The following is a 21,163-nucleotide window of genomic DNA, read 5'->3' as shown; positions in this document are numbered from 1 at the left end:
CGTTGCTGGTTGAAATTGTAGAGTATATAAGGTCGGAAGTTGTGGCGACCTGCGCGATGTGATAGCCTGCAAGTGGCCGCGAAGTAACAATCACTGCTTGCTCAAGCACTGGAGCAATTAGGGATGCGCTTGATCGCGAGTTTGCTGTAGTTGAAACTGAGTTTGGGTGCGGATTTGCGTTGTTTGGGCGCGAAATGTGAGTGGTGGTGTGGGAGAGAGGTGCTGTTGTCGTGGTATATCTTGGTCGTGAAGAACTAGGTACGTGAGAGGAACTCGAAGTAGGATGCGAGTGCAACTGCGTCATAGCCAGAACCCAAAAGTGTCTAAAAGAGTGAATGTGGGCTGGTGCGCTTTCAGAAAGTAGTTTGCTTCAACGCAGGAAATGTCGTTGTTTCACACTGCTGTTGCATGGACGGTGAGCACTTAGCGAGGATAGTGAGTGACAGTGTTGAAAGGGAGATTACGCTCTTTATCAACGTACGCACCGCTTTTCATGAATTTCAGCGTGGAAATTCAGTATGTCTGAGCCACGGTTTCGCAAGACTAGGCTATGTCGGTAATATAAGGCAACAGCGCACATATCTCTATAAGGCAGGTACGAGGCCCTTGTGAATGGTTAGCATCACATGACGACCCACAAGGACCCTTGGAAGCTACTCATCAAAGGAGCAATCACCAATCGGCAATGCGGTAGTGATCCCATCTGTACGGTGTCCGTAGTAGGATGCGACTCAACGTGCGGATCAGGGCCAGTAGCAGAAGTCTTCGAAAAGCTGGTGTGCGAACAGAAAGTCCATGTTCCCAAGATCTATGACTGCTTTGCCGCGATATTGTGAGGTTGCTTGGTCCTGAGAGCAACTGAGTGGTAAGAACCTGGTTTTAAGAGTAACGTCAAAGCATGCGTGAGAGCTTGCTCGTCACATGTTCTTCACAAAGCTTGCTCTGGCAATGACGTGTGATCTTCAAGAGTCATTAGCTTTTGTTCGGCGAATTATTTGTAGTTCATCCACGTTCGATCTACACAGAAGAAAGGCTGTTTTGGTAGATGCTATGTACACAGAGTCTCAATACCTATGTTTTGAAGAGAGAGGAAAGCGAGGAAAGCAAGGAAAACGATCTGGTGTTGGTATATGAACTAAAGAAAGGAAAAAAAGGAAGAAATTCGAGATCATGAGATGAACGGTGATCGATCCTGCGCTCACACGCTGTCCTTTTACGTGCTGAAACGCTGATAACAAATGCTTCCGCAGTTGGCCCTTGATGGCAAAAAATGCAAGTCATGAGAACAGTTTTCTCTCACAATGTTTTTGAAACTTCACAATGGTGAATCGCCTAGACGTAGCATGCCTCGCGAGGCTGACTGCACATGTTCGTTCCCAGTATGCTCCTATGAGCGTCTGATTCTAGGTCTTGTTTGTTGTTCGGCTTTGTGTGATGCGCCGCTGCTGGTATGCCCATGGCGAATCTGGCCTCAGATACGTCAGTCGCGGCGTGACTACACGCCGGTCAACGAGGAGGCTGGATAAGCTAATAGGGTAACGTAAAACGTCAACACAAGCTCAAGGAAGTCGAGAGCTACATCTTGCTCACTCTCCGATACTTGTTCCCCTCAGTCGCCTGCCTAAGCTCACGCTACGCCCAATATCCGACACACCGCCCACTGAGTGTCTGTTGTTCGGATTCCGAGCAACATTCAATTGCGCTCGTGGTCGTAAACCCCCTGTCAAGGTCTTCTCGTAGTTGGCTGGCGAGCCTTCACGACCTAAGTTGTGACCGTAGCGGCTCTGACCGTCCCGGAATAGTAGACTATGCTCATTCGAGGGCGTACTACTTGAGACACTGGGCCGACGCAAACTAGCGGTAGTTTGGAGCGCAGGTGATGGTTGTAGGTCAGGCATTGGCTCGCGAGATGTGTACTGTCTGCTGAATCGATTTTTGTTGTCTGCTTGACTCTGACCACCATGACGGGCTCTAAAATCGATGGAGGTCATTGCACGGGATGGCGCACGAAATATTGGGTCCTCATCTTCCTCATCCACGCTGTTGCGTGTCTGGTGGAAGCTTGTGCCTGCCCGCTGCATGCGCGACGGAGTGTGTCTGTCGTCGTAAGGTTCTTGGCTGTTACCTCTTTGGCTGCCATTGGGTTCAGGAATAAGCATACTGGTCCTTCGAGCCTCGATGCGTGACATGGCTCTGCTAGGGCTGACGCCAGTCAATGTGTTGCTTTCGGGTTCGATGCTTTGTCGGATTGTCGGCGAATCGCCATTGAATTGTACGCTTGGCCTGCGTGATATTGTGGCTGTATTTGATCGGAAGGCTGGACTGGCAAGACCAGTTTTGGTGTCACATAGAGCTATACAGAGCTCTGTAAGACTACGGCAGAGGTTGTCGGCTTTGCGACGGACCTGGCGATCCGACACTACAGAGCCGTTGATGATGGAGCTAGCAGAATGGAGTGTGCCCTGCGGTCCCGCACTGCCGCTCATCTCTGCCAACGCGAGTGCTTCTGTCGCGGTCGATTCTAGGGTGCGGTACACAGCTGGAGAGACATGCTGCCTAGCTTTGCTGAGAGCGTCCCGCAGCAGAGGGTGTGTCTTGCTGTTGTTAGGTGTATTACTGCCCACTGTCGACTCAGAGGGTGACGGGTTCGATTTGCGCTGCTGGTTTGGTGAAGAGGACACTGTCGTAGCTGAAGTATTGGCTGTTCGTGGACGATCGGCCGAAGCCGAAGCCGAAGCTTGATTCACGATGGCGCCTGATGTCGATGGTATCTTGCCGCCCATCTCGATCTTCCGTATCCTGGACTTCAACTCGTCCAGCTCGTCCCACACAGACGCAGCAGGCCCTGTAGAGCCATGCGACTCGGTACCATCGGCGCGTGAACCAGCCTCAAACGACGTCTCCACTTGGGGCGTCCGTGGCTCGTGTGACAGGTTTGACGGCCTGTAAGGGTATGCTGGGGTGCGACTTGGCGGCGTGTGTTGCACCTCAGGCTGAGATGGTCGTCTGGACGAGTTTGAGAACTGGGCTAGGAAGTCGCGTGGGGAGAGCTCTGCGTCTCTTCGTGATGAGGTGAAGGAGGCTTTGTGGTTGAGATCCCGGGTTCGTATTGCGTCAGGCGCAGGCGAGTTTGGGGATCGCTCGTATCTGGAGGGAGTAGGCAAAAGCGATGACCGACGTATGCCGCTCGACCTGGCTTCCAGGGCAACAGCGGAGGGTATGCGGCTTGTTGTTGTTGGTGTCACTGAGGTCGACTGCACGGGCGAGGGCGACTGCAGCGCAGAGGGGAGCGACTGCCGGTTGTTGACTCGGGCCACTCGTGACTGTTGTAGTTAGCACCAGGGTCTTGCATAGGATACAGCTTGTGAAGAGACAAAAGGCATGGAGGAGACGGCATATTGCGCATGGAGGCAGTGAACGCGTGTAGGTACGGATGGCGTACAAGCAGCAGGTGCATCCGCCGGATACAGCGTTCTCTTGCTGAACTCTATGCGCTCGTACATGTTGTCTGCGCGGACTGGGGCGCTCACCTTCAATCGATCGACGCGCGCTGCTGCGGACTCTGCTGGGCGCTGGGGCTTGGGCGCGCTGTCTGCGGCAATGTTCAGAAACAGGTCCTCCTTATCTCCATCTGCTCCTGGAGTTGCAGGCGCAGGCGCACCTCTCCCGCTATGCGCCGCGTGGTAGTCTTCCATTCGGCTGCGGGGGCCAGAGTCGTATTCGGACGACTCGTCGGTTGAGCTGGCCATGCGTCGCGGTGGGGGCGGCCTCGAACTGCTGGTAGAGGCTCTTCGGGGCGGGCGGGGTCTGGGGAGATTCCCAGTGCCAGGGTCTGCTGCGCTTGTTTGTTGTGGTGGTGGTCGCGGGGCTTCACTAGAGGTCCCCAGCTCGTCCTCCCCGCGTCGTCTGCTGCTCGAGTGGTGGGAGCTAGTGGGGGAAACCAGGCCTGAGTGGATGAATTGTTGCTGCTGCGCATAGGCAAAGTCGGCGGGGTTTTGCGAACTTCGACTGCGTGTAACCAAGGTGACAGGAGGGCCGCGCGAATTATCTATGCCATGGCCACTATGCGAGGCTGGGGGTCGTCGGGCGGAGGTGGTCGAGCTCACAGATGGCAGGCGCAAGAGCGTCGGCGGCTCGGGAGCGGTATTGTTGCGCAGATGCTTGGGCGGCTTGGGCGGCGTCTGCTGGGAAGTCGAATTGCGCCTTTGCGTGGTGTGTTGTGAGGCTCCTCCAGATGATTTCCGAGAATGGGTCGGCATAGCTGCAGGCCTGCGCTGGCACACCAGACAGGGATGACGGACAACGTTTCAGAATACTCAGCCCGTCATGGCTGCTTTTGTGACCCACAGTCCGCGCGCAAGCCGTCGTATATTGCGCATGCTCTCTTCAAAGTTCAGAGGATTGATGCTGCGACGCTGGGGATCCCTAGCATCTTGACCATGGCCCATTCGTTGCTAGGGTGCCGGGCCACTCTGCACGAGATGTCACAGTCCTTTCTGGAACGAATGACGAGCTTCCGAACCGTCTCTTAGCAACGGTATGATGTGCAGCTAACTAGAAATATAGCCTAGCACCTATATCTGCCATCACATGCTCTGCCCTATCTCTGCCATGGACCATGATTGCCAAAGAGTGCTCTGCACAAACACACGAGACGTGGCACCCTGCTCTGATTAGAATTCCTGGTAAGCAAGGCCCTACGTCCACCTGCGCGATTATTATCTTCCCATTGTGGGCATTTATCCTAAAAAGCATGCTGTGTGGACATCTCGTCCGGTGAACGCACACCGCTGCTTGGACCTTAGCAGGACCCCATCTCCAACTCTCCACACTTTTCCCGCAAAAGATAAAGACTGCAGAAATACTGTGCTCAGAGCGACTGTTCCTGCATTCGCCATCCTGGTCAATGGCGCTATAAGCGAGTTGGGACGGGGACTTTGATCCATGTCAGTCACAAGTAAGAATCGCCGTAGCTTGAGTCGTGAAAATGAAAGCGGCATCAGCGGGAGAACCTTCCCAGGACACTGCAATTTCGCGACCCAAGACAGAGTTTAGCTCGCTTATCGTGTACACAAAATCGATAAACGGTAGGTTCAACGTATTTGCGCACATGCTAGTGCCAGTTGCGCCTCGTTCACTGGTTGTGGCGTTGTGGCGTCTCTTCACGTGATCTCGGCGGTGGCTGAATCAGAACGCCGAAAGTCTGATGAAATAATCTTGTCCATCGACCACCACCACAACCAAACACGGATCACGATATCCAACATTCATCGCCTCGCAGACCGTTCTAGCGAGTACATCGACCATGTCTGTCGCAGCACTATCCAAGTCGCTGCCGAAGCCGCAGTACTCTGGCGAAGAGGAGGAGCTCACCAACAGCACGCGCGTATTGACCGCAGAGCAATACGAAGCGCAAGTCGTAGCGAAGAAGGGTCCGCCGCCCTACGGCCAGAGGCAGCACTGGAGACCCCGCGCGCCTGAAGGTAAGGCTTGGACAGATGAGATGCACGCGAAACATGCACTGACTCTATATCTAGACTTTGGCGATGGAGGCGCGTTCCCCGAAGTACTAGTCGCGCAATACCCACTGGACATGGGAAAGAAGGGCACACCATCCACATCGAATGCTCTTGTAAGAAGGGTCGACGGCGAGGGCAAGACCAAATACGATGAGATTGCGCGACGCGGACACGGCGATTCAAGGATTGTACAAGCAAGCTTCAAGGACCTTATCCCCTTGCGCCAACAGGCAGACGCCGGCGAGCTGGACTTGTCGCGTCCCTCCGCCGACGTTGTCCAAGCGACCAAGGAGAAGACTGAGCAGGCATTGATGGCACTAGTTCAAGGGCAGACAGCCGCACAAAAGCCAAAGAACGTACAAGGACGAAAGAATGACGAGCCCACGTTCGTTCGTTATACGCCCACTGCGCAGCACGGCCAGGCGCAAGGCCAAACGCGCATTATCAAGATCCAGCAAAGACAAATCGACCCCATGGAACCACCCAAATTCAAGCACAAGCGAATCCCCCGCGGACCGCCATCGCCTCCTCCACCCGTCCTCCACTCGCCGCCTCGAAAGCTGACTGCCGAAGACCAAGAGCTATGGAAGATTCCACCCCCGATCAGTAACTGGAAGAACCCCAAGGGTTATACTGTACCACTAGACAAACGTCTGGCAGCCGATGGTCGGGGTCTCCAAGATATCACGATCAACGACAAGTTCGCTCAATTTGGCGAAGCGTTGCAGGCTGCAGACAGGCATGCACGAGAGGAGGTCAAACAGCGTGCTATTATGCAGCAAAAACTAGCAGAGAAGGCGAAACTAAAGGAGGAAGAGCGCCTACGGGACCTTGCGAAACAGGCACGAGCAGAGCGTGCCAACGCCTCCCGACGACGATCACAAAGCGATTCGGACACAGATTCAGAGGAGGAGGCAGTGCGGAAGCGAATGAATGATCGTAAAGAGCGGCGCGAGGACTTCCAGCGCGAACTTCGTCAGTCAAAGATGGGTACTGAGCGCAAGATCCAGATGCTCGCCCGGGAGCAGAATCGTGACATCTCTGAGAAGGTTGCACTTGGTCTGGCAAAACCGACGCAGAGCGGAGAGTCGATGTACGACTCGCGACTGTTCAACCAATCCAGCGGATTCAACGCTGGTTTCAACGAGGACAACCATTACGACAAGCCTCTCTTTGCGGCTCAGGATGCCATTAGCAGCATCTACCGCCCTAGTGTACAACAGGATGACGGGGAGGATGAAGGACAGACATACGATAGGATCACAAAGACAAACAAGTTCGAAGTCCTCGGAAAGGCCAAGGAGGGTTTCAAGGGTGCCGATCTGCAAGAAGCCCGGGACGGACCTGTGGAATTTGAGAAGGATACTGATGACCCATTCAACATCAACCAGATGATTGATGAGGTTCGTGGAGAAAAAGATGAAAAGGGTGAAAAAGGTGAGAAGACAGGCGAGAAACGTTACGGCATCCAAGAGCCTGAGGGCAGGTCAGCCAAGCGTGCCAGGGTCGACGATGACAGCGACTGAGCGTCTTGTCTTGTTGTCGGAACCTGAAAATTGGCGTTGGATTTCTTCTGCATAGTTTAACTTGCCCTTGCGATATTGTAGCATTTACAGCGATCAAGGTCACGAATCGACCAATTCAATTCCTTCACCAGAAAACTATGATATGCACGAGCATTCTTTTGTGCCCATTGCCCTGATAGACATGCGGCGTAGCCAGCACATCCGCCAACAACTGTTGATTGCTTCGTACGTGCTCATCACCGATCTTACATAGCATCTTTCCCTATTGGTCGGCTCAGGGATCCCAGTATCGGATGGCGCACCCTTCGTCGGGTTGCTTCCACCGACATCAGCTTCCGTTCGTGCCATTTACACCCTTCGCTCCACAGCCCCGCCATCTCACGTCGCGAAAGCGTAAGCCAGCAATAGACCCTGAAGTTATGCGCACCTGGCTTGTACTGGTGTGTTCAAATTCGCCGATATGCTGCCGGATGCCGGGTTTTGATTGTATTGCTAACGTCCTTTCGTGATTGCTGGAATACGAACTATTCTCATTGTAAAGTGTATATAAGATCCAGTCGCAATCGTGTTGCGTAGAAGGAGGGAAATCCTTGTTGCTTCAAAGACAGAACCGCAACGTTCACAACCTATACCACGGAGATACGTCATGTCTACAGGAACACCAGCCTCTCAAGCTCAACACCCGTCTGCAGTATCGGATAGCAAGGAACACAAGTTCAATCCGAACTTCACACAAGCGGTCATCAATGCGACGGGACCAAAGGCTACACCAAGAGTCAGGCAACTTACAGCAGGATTGATACGGCATCTTCATGATTTTGCGAGGGAGAATGAGCTCACCGTCGATGAGTGGATGACAGGAGTCGAGCTGGTACGTTGGAAAGCCTTCTGTGCTTAAGGCTCTGAGAAATAGGATGCTTGGCATGCTAAACAATGTTCAGATGAATGCAGCAGGTCGCATGTCAGACTCCAAACGCAATGAAGGCCAATTGCTGTGCGATATTCTCGGCCTCGAGTCTCTCGTCGACGAAATTACCTATAAGCTTGCTTCTACCGCCGCTGACGAACCCACATCAACCGCTATCCTAGGCCCCTTCTATCGGCAGAACGCTCCGAAGCTGCCTATGGGCTCCTGTATCGTGTCCAAGGAGATAAATGAGCAAGGTGACCGGACATTTATGCATGGCACCGTCACAGACTTCAAGACAGGTCAGCCTATCGAGGGCGCGGTGGTGGACGTATGGCATACGGCACCGAACGGACTGTACGAACAACAGGATCCAGACCAGCCAGAGATGAATCTCAGAGGCAGATTCACAACAGGCAAGGATGGGAAGTATAGCTTCTATTGTTTGAGGCCGGTGCCCTACCCCATACCTTTTGATGGCCCTGCAGGCGAGGTCTTGAAGGCGTTGGATAGACACCCATTCAGACCGGCTCATATACACTTTCTGGTATGTCAACTTCCATAGTAGCAGCCTGCGACCTGTTGTTCTAACGTATCTTAGCTTACTGCACCCGGTTACAAACCTATTGTTACCCAAATCTTCGACCGAACGAGCAAGTACATCGACGACGACGCTGTCTTTGCAGTCAAAGACTCTCTTCTTGTAGATTTCAAACCTTTCGAGGGAGATCCGCAAGCGGACTTTGAGCTGCCATATGATTTCAAGATGGCAAGCTTCGAGGATGCTAAGAAGCACTCGGTTGCAGGGACGACAGAAGAAAGCGCGTAATTGTCAAAGACCTAAACCCAAATCTAGAAACTCTTCAACTACTCCTAAGATTTTGTTCCCAAAGCTCTGATTATTTTGCTCTCCAATACCGCAGCCACCTGTTTCCGCTATCATTCCGATGTTAGGCCGATCCCCCGCATTGTAGCTAACCGTCTCCAACCGAACCGCGGTTGTCATACAACGCCTTACACGCGTCGCACGCCCTAGACAGAGGCTAACATCATGTGAATCTTATGATGTTTAGCGTCCATCTTCTGCATTATCCTTGAACTTTCTCTAAACCTTGCTTACTTTACAGGTTGATATCATTCAGAATCCTGGCAGAAGCACACAGTAAGCTTATCGCTACTACGCCTTGCAGGGATCACGGCATATTAGAACAACACAACTAACAGATCCAGATAGTAACGACCAATACCACTTTTAAATACTCTCACAAAACCTGCAACAGTTACAAGGAGAAAGAGTTAGGAGATAGCTCATCATGGCAGGCCATGGCAAGATCACCCTCGGACGCTACATGTGGGAACGCATCCACCAAGTTGGCGTCGACACAATATTCGGAGTACCCGGCGATTTCAATCTCCAGTTCCTCGATTCCATCTACCTCACCCCAGGCCTATCTTTCGTTACTAATCAAAACGAGCTGAATGCAGCTTACGCCGCCGATGGATACGCTCGTATCAAGGACACGCCCGGATGTCTCGTGACCACACACGGTGTCGGTGAACTATCGGCTCTGAACGGCATCGCAGGTAGCATGAGTGAGCATGTCAAAGTCGTCCATGTCGTTGGCCAGACTACACGGGCGATGCAGAAAGGCAATATGATGATCCATCACAGCATCGGCAATAAGCCAAATCATCAAATGTACAACAAGGCTAGCGAGGGGCTGAGATTTGCTGCTGCAGAACTCTGGGATGTCGCAGATGCTCCGAAAGAGATTGACAGGGTGCTGAGGGAGTGTGTTATCAAGAGTGGGCCGGTGTATATTTTCATGCCACTGGATTTGAGTGCTGAGATGGTGGATGCTGCGCTGTTGGAAACACCGATCAATCTTGAGCCGCACGTTGACGAGAAGACACAGGATGAAGCGGTTAAGGCTATCACGGATGCAGTTACGCAAGCCAAATATCCGACAATACTAGTAGATGCTCTCGTCCAACGCTTCAATGCTGCCCAGGAGACTGCGCAGCTAGTCCGCAAACTCAATGTTCCTTTTTTCTCGGCGACCATGGGTAAAGGCGTTGTCGACGAGACAGAAGAGAACTTTGTGGGGGTCTGGAATGGCGAAGTCAGTTCTCCGGGCGTCAAAGAAGCAGCGAAACAAGCAGACTTGGTGGTTACCCTAGGGTACATACCTGCTGATACGAACTCGGCTGGGTTCTCAAGACAGTTGGATGAGAGTAGTACGATTCACATCAATCCGCACGACGTTATCGTAAGTATCCAGCACAACACGTCTGACGCTAGTTACTGACAGACACCCAGGTCAAGGGCAAGTCCTACCCTAACACGGCCATAAAGTCCCTCCTTGCAGCTCTTACTGCCGCCCTACCATCAACACCGCAGCATAAAATTCCAAACCCACAGCTTCCACCACCCCGCACACCACTCGACGCAAAGTCAGCCCATCTAACCCAATCCCAACTCTGGCCCGCCATCCAATCCTTCATCCGTCCCGGCGACGCTATAGTCAGCGAAACTGGAACTTCCAACTTCGGCATCTGCGATATTACGTTCCCCGCAGATATCAGACTAGTCACACAGATTTACTACGGTAGTATCGGCTTCGCTACTGCAGCTACGCTGGGCGTAGGAATTGCGCGAAGAGAGGTAGAAAGCAAAGCTAAGAGTCAACCGGCCGGAAGAGAAGGAGAAGGACGGACGATTTTGATAACAGGAGATGGAAGTATGGCTCTGACGATCCAGGAAATTGGTACTATGATTAAGGCGAAGTGTAAGACTATCGTATTTGTCATTAATAATGATGGATATACAGTTGAGAGGTTGATTTGGGGCGCTCAACAAGGTCAGACTTTTCTTTCCTCTCCCCTATCTACCATTCGTTTTTCGGCTCTACACAGAAAATAGTAGATCCAACATCAACTGACATCCTTGACAGCATACAACGACATTGTTCCCCACAACTACTCTCACCTCCTCCCTCTGTACCGCCATCCGGACCCGCAATCCTCTTACCATCGCGCAACTACTCAGTCAGAGTTAGCAGCCATCTTAGAGAAACCACAACTCAAGCAACCGCAGAACCTGCAACTTGTGGAACTGGTAGTCGATAAGATGGATACGAGTTGGAAGTTGGGTACAGCGCTGGCGTGGAGAAGCGAGGAACACAAGGAGTATCTTACTAGAGAGGGCTTTGTAGATACGTATGGCGGATGGGGGCTGGATGGCAAAGCTGGAGGGAGTGTGAAATGGAGTTGAGAAGGGAAAAGGGGTTACGTAGCATTCTTATTCAAGAATTGTCTTCATCTCTAGCTTGAGGTTGTTCGCGAATAGATAGCATAGATCGACAATGAAGTAGCTCTTACCTCCCATTCGAACTTCACAGATCCTGATTACCATCTCGTTCACCTCTTTCCATTCTCTGTCGATCTTCCTCTGTTGTTTCCTTGTTCTAAGCAAACACCCCAAGTAAACAGAACCACACAACAATAAGCTCGTAAATCATCACAGGCTGCTTCTCCCAACTATACATGACTGCGGCAAAGCCCAATCTCATCGGGATCGTAGAAGCCATCATGCGACGGTTGCCTTGGAGGGTGAAGATGAGTTGGTACCAGCCGACTGCTATTCCACCCAGACCTTTGTCACAATGTTAGCCTGAGCTTGAAGTATGATGGATGGGTATCTGCGAATTTATGCGGGTATTCGAGGCGGGAAACGAATATTGGAAATCCTGACTTACCAATCGATTGCAAGGTCTTGTCTGGGCCTTCTACACCAGTTATGGCAGCGTATTCCCCGGGGTTGACGAAGGGGTAGATGCCGAAGACTATGTTGACGAACGCATGTAAGATGAGAAGGAGACGAGCCATGCGCGAGATGGGTGACATTCTGATGGATGGAAGCACGGTGAGACCTGCTGCGATGTACAAGGAGATATCGCTATGTTGTTCGTTAGTTCATTCGAGTTGCAGGAAGACATTGATGGAGCTTCCAAGACTAAGCCAACCCCGCTATGGTAAGGCGTGCCATGTTTAGCGCCCACGTGGGCGCGTGTCTCTTCCGGCTCACGAAGTTTGAAGTTTGTCTTTCGATTGATCTCGACAGTCGCTTGTAACTCAATATTGAGCCATAAGTGTGATACTATATAGCTCCCAGCACGACAGTGTCCTCTACGCATCTTCGAACGAAATTTACACCCAAGGAGGATTATACAAAAAACTGTATTTGCACTCTGACAACTTCTGCTACATATGCTCAACATCTTCCTCATCTCATCTTCTTTTACTTGGTGTGTTTCTCGTTTGTGAGTATGAATCTGTGTCGTTGCTTACCCTCTGCGAACTCCACAATGACGCGGCTTGCCTTTTTCATCGTGATGAGCTTCAATCGAGGCTTAACACCGATCTGCAATAAACTGTAGCGTTTCCTCGATCTCCCTAGGAGAGCCTATGCAAGAGCCTGAGATGTGCACCGTTTTCACGATGATAGCAAAAGCTGGGAAGCCGGGCAGCGGATCCTCGGGATCGCAACTATAGAACGAGGTATTGGCTGCAATTAACCATCCTGTTTCTGGACATTTAGGCCGTTTTTTTTAAGAGTAACCCGAGTGGTGTCGGACATGATTGTTATCGGGTGCGGTTAGACATCGGATGAGTATCGGAATTAAGGTCTGCAGCCTTACATAGGTTTTGATCGTATGGTACGGGCGTCAAACACCGTACCCAAGGTTCCCGGGATTGCCCGTCCCAGCCCACCCATTAAGATCATAAAACCACTCGGGGCTCCTTCCGAAATGGAAGCCATTCCCTATGTCCATAGGCTGTCCTTGCATATAGGCATTAATGTCAACATCCACACCCATGTTCATATCTCCTAGATCGGCGTCCAGCATATTCATTCCCTCTATCGTGCCGTCGAAAGAAGGGAAGGCTGCAACATTGCTGAAGCCGCTCTGGACGTCAGTCCCAGTAGGAAGATGCTTCCCAGTGATGTCATCAGCGCCTTCGCCACGGCCGTGTTCTCTTCCATTGAAACATCCGCTCGAAAGACCTAGATCAATCTCTTCGCCGTGCTCTTCTCGATATACTTCAGCCAGTATCCGACTCGTTTCGCTGGTAGAAGTTTTTGCTGCTTCAAGGACAGCTGCGTCGGGGTCGTTGCCAGATATTAAAGCGTCGATGCGTGCTAGGGCACAATTTATGAAAACGACACCCTTTGCGTTCGTTTCGCCATTATGAATCCGGGCTATCCCTAAGCGGCGTGATGATTCCAGGACTTCACGTAGAGGCTGATACTGTGCCGGTAATGATGACAACCCTGTGGAGGAAGATGTTGGTGTTCGTGCGGAAACCATGGGAGCAAAGAGCGCTGCATCTTCTAGTCTCTCATTGATTTGCGAAGTAAGCTCGTAATATACGGTTGACATGCCGTAGAGGAAGAATGACTTAAAGAAGCCGACACATCGATGTGTCATACGTGTCCAATCGTCTTCTTCATCAGGCGCGTTGTCCGTCGCCGGCGCGTAGATTGCTAACGAGGTGTCCAAACATATCTTTCTTGAGTAATGATAGCGTGGGTTTCTGAATGCTTTTGAGAAGTATGGGCGGTGAAGACAGAGGACGAAGCGTCGGACTAGGGTGTCGCACATTTTTATCTGGAAAGGCGTGATGTTGTGTCCCGCAGCTAATGCGGCTTTGAAGAATATCATCCCCTTGCGACAGGCGCTGGTTAGCTCGCTGCCGACGCGCAGTACGTCATCGTACGATAGATCAAAGCGTAGATTGTTGATCAGCTTGATGATCTCTAACCTTACAGGAAGAGTCCGTGTAAAACCAATTTGGATGCTACTGTCGGTGAAAACAGTTTCTGGTTTCGCATCCAAAGGCGCCTCAATGCCTTCACCCATGTCTTCATCGTTGATGTTAGCCGGCGGCTTAGTATCGTAGTCGTTGATAGAGACCATGGGTGGCATGCCCATATCCAGGCTACTTTGCGCAGTAATCTCCAAGACGGTTGCCCAGAGCCTGCGTCGCATCTCACCATGATAGACGCTGATTTTGGGGAAATGAGATGGATCGCGATGCAAACCAAGATGCATGGCCGTTCGTAACAGCGTGCCTGCAGGTATCCAGATGTGGTCGCCATCGACATTACAAACTTGGCGTGCGATTAGAATAAGAATCTGTATTTGCAATCCTATCATGTTGAGACGCGACTTCGCATGAGGAGCACTTTGCCACTCTGCTGCAGCCTGGATCCATTTCACGGCCGAGACGCGGAGCTTGGCTTGCTCTGGTCCAGTGTAGAATGGCACGCCAATTGCGCATACCAGTAGAAACTTATGAACGATGGAAGGCTTTGCAGGCATAGTGCCTAGCCAATAGGCGTCGTATATCTTCTTGAAAGAAGGAACGTGCAAGACACGAAAGACGCCCTCGAATGTGCGCAGGTAACAGTCAACAAGCGCATCGCTGATCTCCCTGGGTGGAATGCATGCCTGCAATTCTGGTGAAATTGAAGGCTGTGACATGCGCGAGGCCTTGATGATGCGAGCCATTCGTTTCACTTCTGAGACGGTAGCATACAGTTCGGTCGACTTGTTCCTAGGCGTCAAAATTAGATGGCTTCTCTTTCAAGTAAATCTTACGCGCAATCACATACACCTCTTTCCTATTTGTGTTTTCGTTGATCGTAGTATTCGCAGCACCAAGAGCATCGTACTGGTTGGCGTACGTTAGTGAAGTCCGGCGCAAGTATAAATGTAGAAAAATCTCAGGCAAGGCTCACTCACAGGGTCTATAGCGTTGATCCAATGACTCTGACCGTAAAACTTCGACTTTACAAACTGACCGCTTGTGGCATCTGAGCTTTCCTGTCTCGGCAATGTACCACTTCTCGCTTGCTCATTCAAAGTAGCACTCGCCAGCTGCTCTTCCAAGCCGTGGATCCGATCCAACAAGCTACTGATGACGGAGGCTTGTGTAGTATCTGGGTGTGAGTTCAAGTTGAAAGGCGGTCTATCGGCAGGCAAAGGCTTCAGCTTGCCACCACGTTCTCCGAGAAGCCCAGGTGCCACGTAGCGATTGATCATCGCGTCAAAGTTATTGGACGGTGTGGGCGGCTGGGGAGAAGACCGAGCCGGATGTCCTTGGTCCTGGTCGTTGCTGTGGCCTGTCGAGGTATCATCTTCGGGTGACCTTTCGCTCCTTTCTGACCGAATTCCCGGGCGCGTAGGTCTAAAAGTGCAGGTTGCCGATTTGATTCTGGTGCATGCTCCACAAGGCTTCTCTCGATCGCATTTTACCTTGCGCATACGACACTCGACGCAAGATAGTGCGGGCCTCCGACGACGTTTTGCTGGTCCGTTGCCATCGGTGTCTGCACATTGAATACTTGGTTGCTCAACCATATTGAACGGAAGATACAAGCAATGTAATCGTCACTGAGTCCGCTGCGTAGTGTCAGTAGTATGCGATGTTTCCAGATTCTGGAACTGTTGTAGGTAGCTGAATGAGTGATGGCCGGTCTTTTGTCAAGCGCGGGTCGGTGATTTCGGTGATCTCGCCACGAGGCTTCCGCGGCATATCCGCCAGCCTTTCTATATCTCACTATGACAGCATAGCCACACTGCGAGGCATCGCACATTGCACCTCATACAAGCTCGAATCATCAGACTTGCGCGTGTCGTCTGTCAGGTAGAACGATGGTGTATTGATGGAGGCCTCGCAACATGAAACGGTTTTGGGTGGGTGTCGGCCTCGGGCTGGAGCCGGTCACCCACACGGAGGTCGATGGCAGCTGTGCGCACATGCAGCCTCTCTACCCTCGACGTCCAGCTCCAACACGAACCTACTTTTGGACGTCCATTAGATGCAGATGTCAGACATCCTGTACGCGTCCATAATGGAATTCTCAACGTCGTCCAAGGCATCACAAGCGCCAATTGCTGCGGTGACTTCGATCGCATTGTGGCCACCGTTAGTGGAAGCTGCCGCATATCTATCAACGATGGCTGGAAAACAGAGCTGGTCAACAACACCAGCGTGCCAACCACCGCCTCCCATACCTTGGAAGCGTCCATTCCAGTCTTCCGGCAGCCATACTTAAAGATTGGCCGTATCGTTCTGACCAGGACGGTTACAGGTCATCTCTACACGACGGTAGGAGATGTTATAAGGTGAGAAACCAAGAAGCGGCACAAGTTGTTCAACTGGGATCGGCGAGCTTGCTAGTGTCCGTTACGTCTTGAGCTTTGCCGTAGAGTTTGTACCCGTAGTGCCGTGAAGATAGGGCTGTTGGAGGCTCGAACAAGCCGATGCGCCTGTTGCGGGTGCCTTCAGAAGCTGAGATCAAGTCCAATAGGTTACGGCCAGGCAATTGAACTTGACATACCTGAAGCTAAATGCATCGTATAGATGAGAGGATAGAGCCAGTGCTAGAGATGCGTTTGGTGCTCGACGCAAGGGTTGATTCGCTCTTATATGCACACAGCCCTAGGTGATGGCTGCGAGAACATCGTTTATATGACAATATGTTCAAGGGGGGTCGCAAAAGGCTTCGGGTCTGTAATGCCATATCTTCTTCTCTTAGGTTGTATTATCGACGTGGCAGAGACCATTGTACATCAAGGCGGACAAGCGAACGAGTCAACAGATAACCAGCGAGTGGCAATGCAGAGAGCTATTTGCTTCTTTTGTCGAGTTCAGTTACGCGGCATATTGGCTAGTACCCTTGCATCTGGATTGAGTACGTCTACTTCGCTAGTGTCGGCACGGAACATGGAGTTCTTCGGTTCCGCTGAACGAGTAAACGAGTACCCTCAGCCACTTGATCGGCAAACTTAGCGTCACTCTACCAAATTAAGCTTCTGGCGCAATCAACTCTGCCCCCGTCGTACATCTCAAGGTCTAAATCATGCTGGTGCACTCACAAACGACCTCAAGCCCTGCATGTTTACAAACGCAACTTCATCCATTGATAGAGGTGCATCATGCGCGAACCTCGAGAGCCCGCCCGAAAGCCAATAAAGCGATACCATAGGAAGTCCAGGGCTGGATGCGACACGTGCAAGCGACGGCGTGTCAAATGTGACGAAGCTACACCAACATGTGGAGCGTGTGCTCAACGACAAGATCGATGCATCTACCAAAACCCAACTGTTGCGACTACTGGATCTAGGAATTTGGCCAAGACATCCTCAACCACAGCAAGGTCATCATCAGCATCATCCACATCATCCTCCTCCTCTTCATCATCATCATCGCCTCCGTCGATCACATCCCCATTGTGTCCACTGCACAATACATACCGTGGCTCTTCCTTACGACTGGTCACTTACAATGCCACCCGGATGAGAGAAATGCAACTCATGCACCAATGGTCCACAGTCACATATCGTACTTCTGGTCCTCGCAACATGGAGCTCTTTCGCGACTACACAGTTGAGCAAGCTCTGCAACACACTTATCTAATGGATATCGTTCTCGCATTTACGTCCCTGCACAGCGCGAGCAATGCATCAGAGGCCAGCGCTGTACACGAGCATGTCGCCGCCGCCCTCCACTACCAAAATCGAAGTATAACCGAGTTCAACGAAACACAGTCGCTCGTCAAGATATCGGAAGAGAGCTTCGATCCTGTTTGCCTCATGACTTCTCTCCACACAGTGGCCACACTGGTTGCAGCTCTGACACCTGCAACTCCGGGCGAGCAGTTGGAACCAATAGTCGAAATAGTAAAGCGTGTCAGGACGTACGCGCTATGCTTGATGGACATGGTTAAAGGGCATCGCGTCTGGGCTGAAAAAAGTGAGCTTAAACGAATTACCGACAGCCCTACTGTACTACGAATCGAGGAAGGCCATTCGTTCTCGGCGGACCAGATGCGGGAGTTGACTGATGCTATACTGGCGAATATCGATCTTGACGATAGTGAGACCCCATTCTTCCGTACTACACTAGAGCAACTGGAGAAGTCATACGCTAATAACAATGGGCGTTCGGTCATCTCTTGGTTGGTGTTGGTGGAGCCTATTTTCTTTCAGAAAGCTGAATTGGGAGAAACTGCAGCTTTGGTAATATTGGCATGCTGGGGTACACTCAGTGTTATTCTGGAGGATATATGGTGGTCAAAGTATGCTGGCCGGAGAATTGTGGAGGAACTTTCTTCCCAGCTCAATGGCTGTGATAGCCGCTGGAATGGAATCATGCAATGGTGTTACAAGCAAGCAAGAATACATGGGTTGTAGATACGACGACATAGAATATCATAGGCTAGAAGGCGTTTAATGGATAAATAATCGCGGCTTCTTCTCACTTGGTATCTCATGAAGCACACATACATGAAAACGAGAATGAGATAGTTTGATACATTCTCGTTTATTCGTTCCTGTTGACCTATTGTCTCCCAGTTCAGCCTCAGGGGCATACAGCCTTGGCATTCCCTACCACCATTACAATTTTGTTTCACACGCTAATCTACTCAGCCACCCATGGCTTGAATACACTCATACTCTGGTCCTGTCTAAGCCTCAAAATCTGCGCATAATTCTCGTTCTTTCGTATAGTCCTTGGCTCGAAATGTATATATACCAATCTGCTCCTTACAGATAATATAGCAGACACTAGATGCATCAGTTTCACGCTCCCCACCCGCAACCCTAGATCCTCCACGAGCAACTTCTATTCCTCATCGAACAACTTACCGGCTTTCCTTCACAGTATTTCTTACATACTCCCCTAAACCTCAAGCATTATCTACGACTACAATGGTAGACCACGAATCATCTCTCTATCCATACTCCCCTTCAAAGCCCGCGGCCATTTTCAGCATGGTGATTTTTTTAATCCTACTTCTGATACATTTTGTAAAATTGTCCAAGACCAAGACGTGGTTCGCTGTGCCCCTCGTCATTGGCGCCGTCTGTAAGTTGCTCCTCCTTTTGCAATAGCCCAGAGGAGAATGCACAGTCTATTGTCAGCAATTACAAGAACTTGACTGACACCTCCCAAGTTGAGTCTTTAGGCTACGCAGCCCGTGCATACGGCCACTCGCATCCCTCCTCAAAGAACGCGTACATCGTCCAAACCATGCTCATCCTACTCGCACCCATACTCTTTGCAGCAACAATCTACATGTTCATGGGCCGCCTCGTGCTCGCATCTGGACACACCAAAGCCTCCATCATCCGGCCGACGTGGCTGACAAAGATCTTTCTCGGTGGCGATATATTGTGTTTCCTGGTGCAAGCGGCAGGCGCTAGTTTTCTGGTGAAGACTGATGCTTCGCAGTCGACAAAGAATCTGGGCAAGTACATCATACTTGCTGGTTTGGTCATACAACTCATCGTGTTTGGGTTCTTCTTGGTTGTTGCCGCTATTTTCCACCTGAGAGCCGGGAAGGCTGAGAGGTTGGAAATTGGAACAGTTAAGATGTTCAACTGGCAGAAGTACATGGTCACGCTGTACATTGTTAGTGGTTTGGTAACAGTACGAAACATATTCCGCGTTGCTGAGTACGTCACGGGTGGTGAGTGTATTCCTTGCCTATCTGTTAATTTCAACTGACCGAAAGCAGACCAGGGATATCTCTTGACACACGAATGGCCGATATACATCTTCGATGCACTGCTCATGGCTGCTGCACTCGCGAGTTGCACGTCCTGGTACGTTGGTGACATCGTACAGAAAGCCTTCAATGGCGATGAAGAAGATAGCGGTGTGACAGCGATTGCCATGTTTGCTCTCAACATAGCAACCGCGATGGGTAAAAACACCCCTCTGATTCAGACAACCACCTCCCGAAAACCCGAGTAGATATGTCTCGATAATCTACACTTAGTCATACAAAAATGCTAGGACGTGTAGCCTAATGGTAAGGCACTCGCACCCAATAGCCACCAATCGGACATGCTGTGTGAACTTGCCACCAGCACCGGTTCTGCGATCTACCGAGGTCGACGTGTGAGCACAGGAGTAACGAACTACAAACACCTGTGTGGGTCATGTGAGGGATCCATGTTCAAATCATGGCATGTCCAATCTCTTTTCTCTTTTTTCTCTACCTTTTCCTTTTTGGTTGATCGAAGGGAACGTGCATGCGTTGTTTACGGGAATGTGCGTGCTGGGTGCTATAGACTGGGGGTTATATAGAATGTCACTGGTATTTGTAAGTTCATGATCGTGGTATTGAGGTACGTACTTCATTGGATACGATGCTATCGTCAACTCCATCTAGCATATCCGGAGACGTCAAGTCTACCAACCTAAATCATACATCCTCATCTACATCCATCTCAACACCATCAACACCTTGCTAAATGCCACAACCGCTACTCATACACCCTATCTATCACTATCTACATATCCTTTGTCAAATCGTAAATCTTCTGAATCTCCTTAAGCTGCCCCTCATGGTCAAACTTGAGATCCTTCAGCAGTCCATCCTCGAATCCAAATACCCAGCCATGCACAACTGGGAACTCATTCTCCGCCCAACACTGCTGCACAGCCGCCGTCTTGATAACATTTCGGCACTGCTCATACACATTGAGCTCAACAAGCTTGTTGTACTTGTCGTCCTCGGAGCCACCATTGGCGACGACGTCGTCGAGCTCCTTTTGGTGCAACCGGTAGACATCACGGATGTTTCGCAGCCATGGGTTCAGCAGACCCATGTCCTTTGGTGTCATGGCAGCCTTGACACCGCCGCAGCCGTAGTGGCCGCAGACGACAATGTGCTTGACCTTGAGGTGGCGCACGGCGTAGTTTACGACGGACATGACGTTTAGGTCGATGTTGTTGACGAGGTTGGCGATGTTACGGTGGATGAACATCTCGCCTGGCTCAAGACCGGTGATGGCTTCGGCGGGGATGCGGGAGTCAGAGCAGCCTGTAGGTGATGGATTAGCAACTACGTCTATGATGGATTGAGTCATTCCAGTATAGCCGTGTAGAACTCACCAATCCACAGATACTCGGGGGCCTGTCCGGCAGTCAGGTTGCTGAAGAAGGAGGGGTTCCTCTTCCTCATCTCATCGGCCCATTTCTTGTTGTTCTCAAAGATACGGTCATGACTCTGCTGGAGGTACTTGCGCACTTCCTTGGGCTCTTCCTTTCCAGTCATTCTGGGCCACGAAAAGTGTCTTTTGGCGCTAATTGGTTGTTGTGCTGTGGCTGTTTGCAAAAGCGGTGAT

The 21,163-nt window shown here is 51.0% G+C and overlaps 7 protein-coding genes across 7 annotated transcripts; 4 read left to right on the top strand and 3 right to left on the bottom strand.

Moving 5' to 3' along the window:
- Window positions 1–1,586: 1,586 nt before the first annotated feature.
- On the bottom strand, window positions 1,587–3,749 carry J4E82_003639 (uncharacterized protein; the record flags this gene model as incomplete). The annotated part of the gene is made up of 2 exons (XM_051729923.1): window positions 1,587–3,323; window positions 3,531–3,749. 2 exons carry the CDS (start codon window positions 3,747–3,749, stop codon window positions 1,587–1,589), a joined length of 1,956 nt encoding a protein of 651 aa, XP_051590247.1.
- Window positions 3,750–5,305: 1,556 nt separating this feature from the next.
- On the top strand, window positions 5,306–7,045 carry PRP45 (mRNA splicing protein; the record flags this gene model as incomplete). The annotated part of the gene is made up of 2 exons (XM_051729922.1): window positions 5,306–5,483; window positions 5,538–7,045. The coding sequence occupies 2 exons, from the start codon at window positions 5,306–5,308 to the stop codon at window positions 7,043–7,045; spliced, it is 1,686 nt and encodes a 561-aa protein (XP_051590246.1).
- Window positions 7,046–7,691: 646 nt separating this feature from the next.
- On the top strand, window positions 7,692–8,781 carry J4E82_003637 (uncharacterized protein; the record flags this gene model as incomplete). Its single annotated transcript, XM_051729921.1, has 3 exons — window positions 7,692–7,916; window positions 7,987–8,499; window positions 8,554–8,781. 3 exons carry the CDS (start codon window positions 7,692–7,694, stop codon window positions 8,779–8,781), a joined length of 966 nt encoding a protein of 321 aa, XP_051590245.1.
- Window positions 8,782–9,017: 236 nt separating this feature from the next.
- J4E82_003636 (uncharacterized protein) lies at window positions 9,018–11,226 on the top strand (the record flags this gene model as incomplete). Its single annotated transcript, XM_051729920.1, has 4 exons — window positions 9,018–9,026; window positions 9,260–10,222; window positions 10,273–10,813; window positions 10,907–11,226. The coding sequence occupies 4 exons, from the start codon at window positions 9,018–9,020 to the stop codon at window positions 11,224–11,226; spliced, it is 1,833 nt and encodes a 610-aa protein (XP_051590244.1).
- Window positions 11,227–12,679: 1,453 nt separating this feature from the next.
- Window positions 12,680–15,061, bottom strand: J4E82_003635 (uncharacterized protein; the record flags this gene model as incomplete). Its single annotated transcript, XM_051729919.1, has 3 exons — window positions 12,680–14,573; window positions 14,632–14,690; window positions 14,762–15,061. 3 exons carry the CDS (start codon window positions 15,059–15,061, stop codon window positions 12,680–12,682), a joined length of 2,253 nt encoding a protein of 750 aa, XP_051590243.1.
- A 3,675-nt stretch (window positions 15,062–18,736) lies between these two features.
- Window positions 18,737–19,784, top strand: J4E82_003634 (uncharacterized protein; the record flags this gene model as incomplete). The annotated part of the gene is made up of 3 exons (XM_051729918.1): window positions 18,737–18,893; window positions 18,982–19,497; window positions 19,546–19,784. 3 exons carry the CDS (start codon window positions 18,737–18,739, stop codon window positions 19,782–19,784), a joined length of 912 nt encoding a protein of 303 aa, XP_051590242.1.
- Window positions 19,785–20,326: 542 nt separating this feature from the next.
- J4E82_003633 (uncharacterized protein) lies at window positions 20,327–21,093 on the bottom strand (the record flags this gene model as incomplete). Its single annotated transcript, XM_051729917.1, has 2 exons — window positions 20,327–20,859; window positions 20,931–21,093. The coding sequence occupies 2 exons, from the start codon at window positions 21,091–21,093 to the stop codon at window positions 20,327–20,329; spliced, it is 696 nt and encodes a 231-aa protein (XP_051590241.1).
- Window positions 21,094–21,163: the final 70 nt, after the last annotated feature.

The sequence above is a fragment of the Alternaria postmessia genome, assembly GCF_024291825.1.
Source record: "Alternaria postmessia strain BMP 2775 chromosome Unknown scaffold_16, whole genome shotgun sequence".
NCBI classification, from domain to species: Eukaryota; Fungi; Ascomycota; class Dothideomycetes; order Pleosporales; family Pleosporaceae; genus Alternaria; species Alternaria postmessia.
The sequence above is the reverse complement of the archived record's forward strand: the minus strand, read 5'-3'. Positions and strand labels throughout refer to the sequence as shown.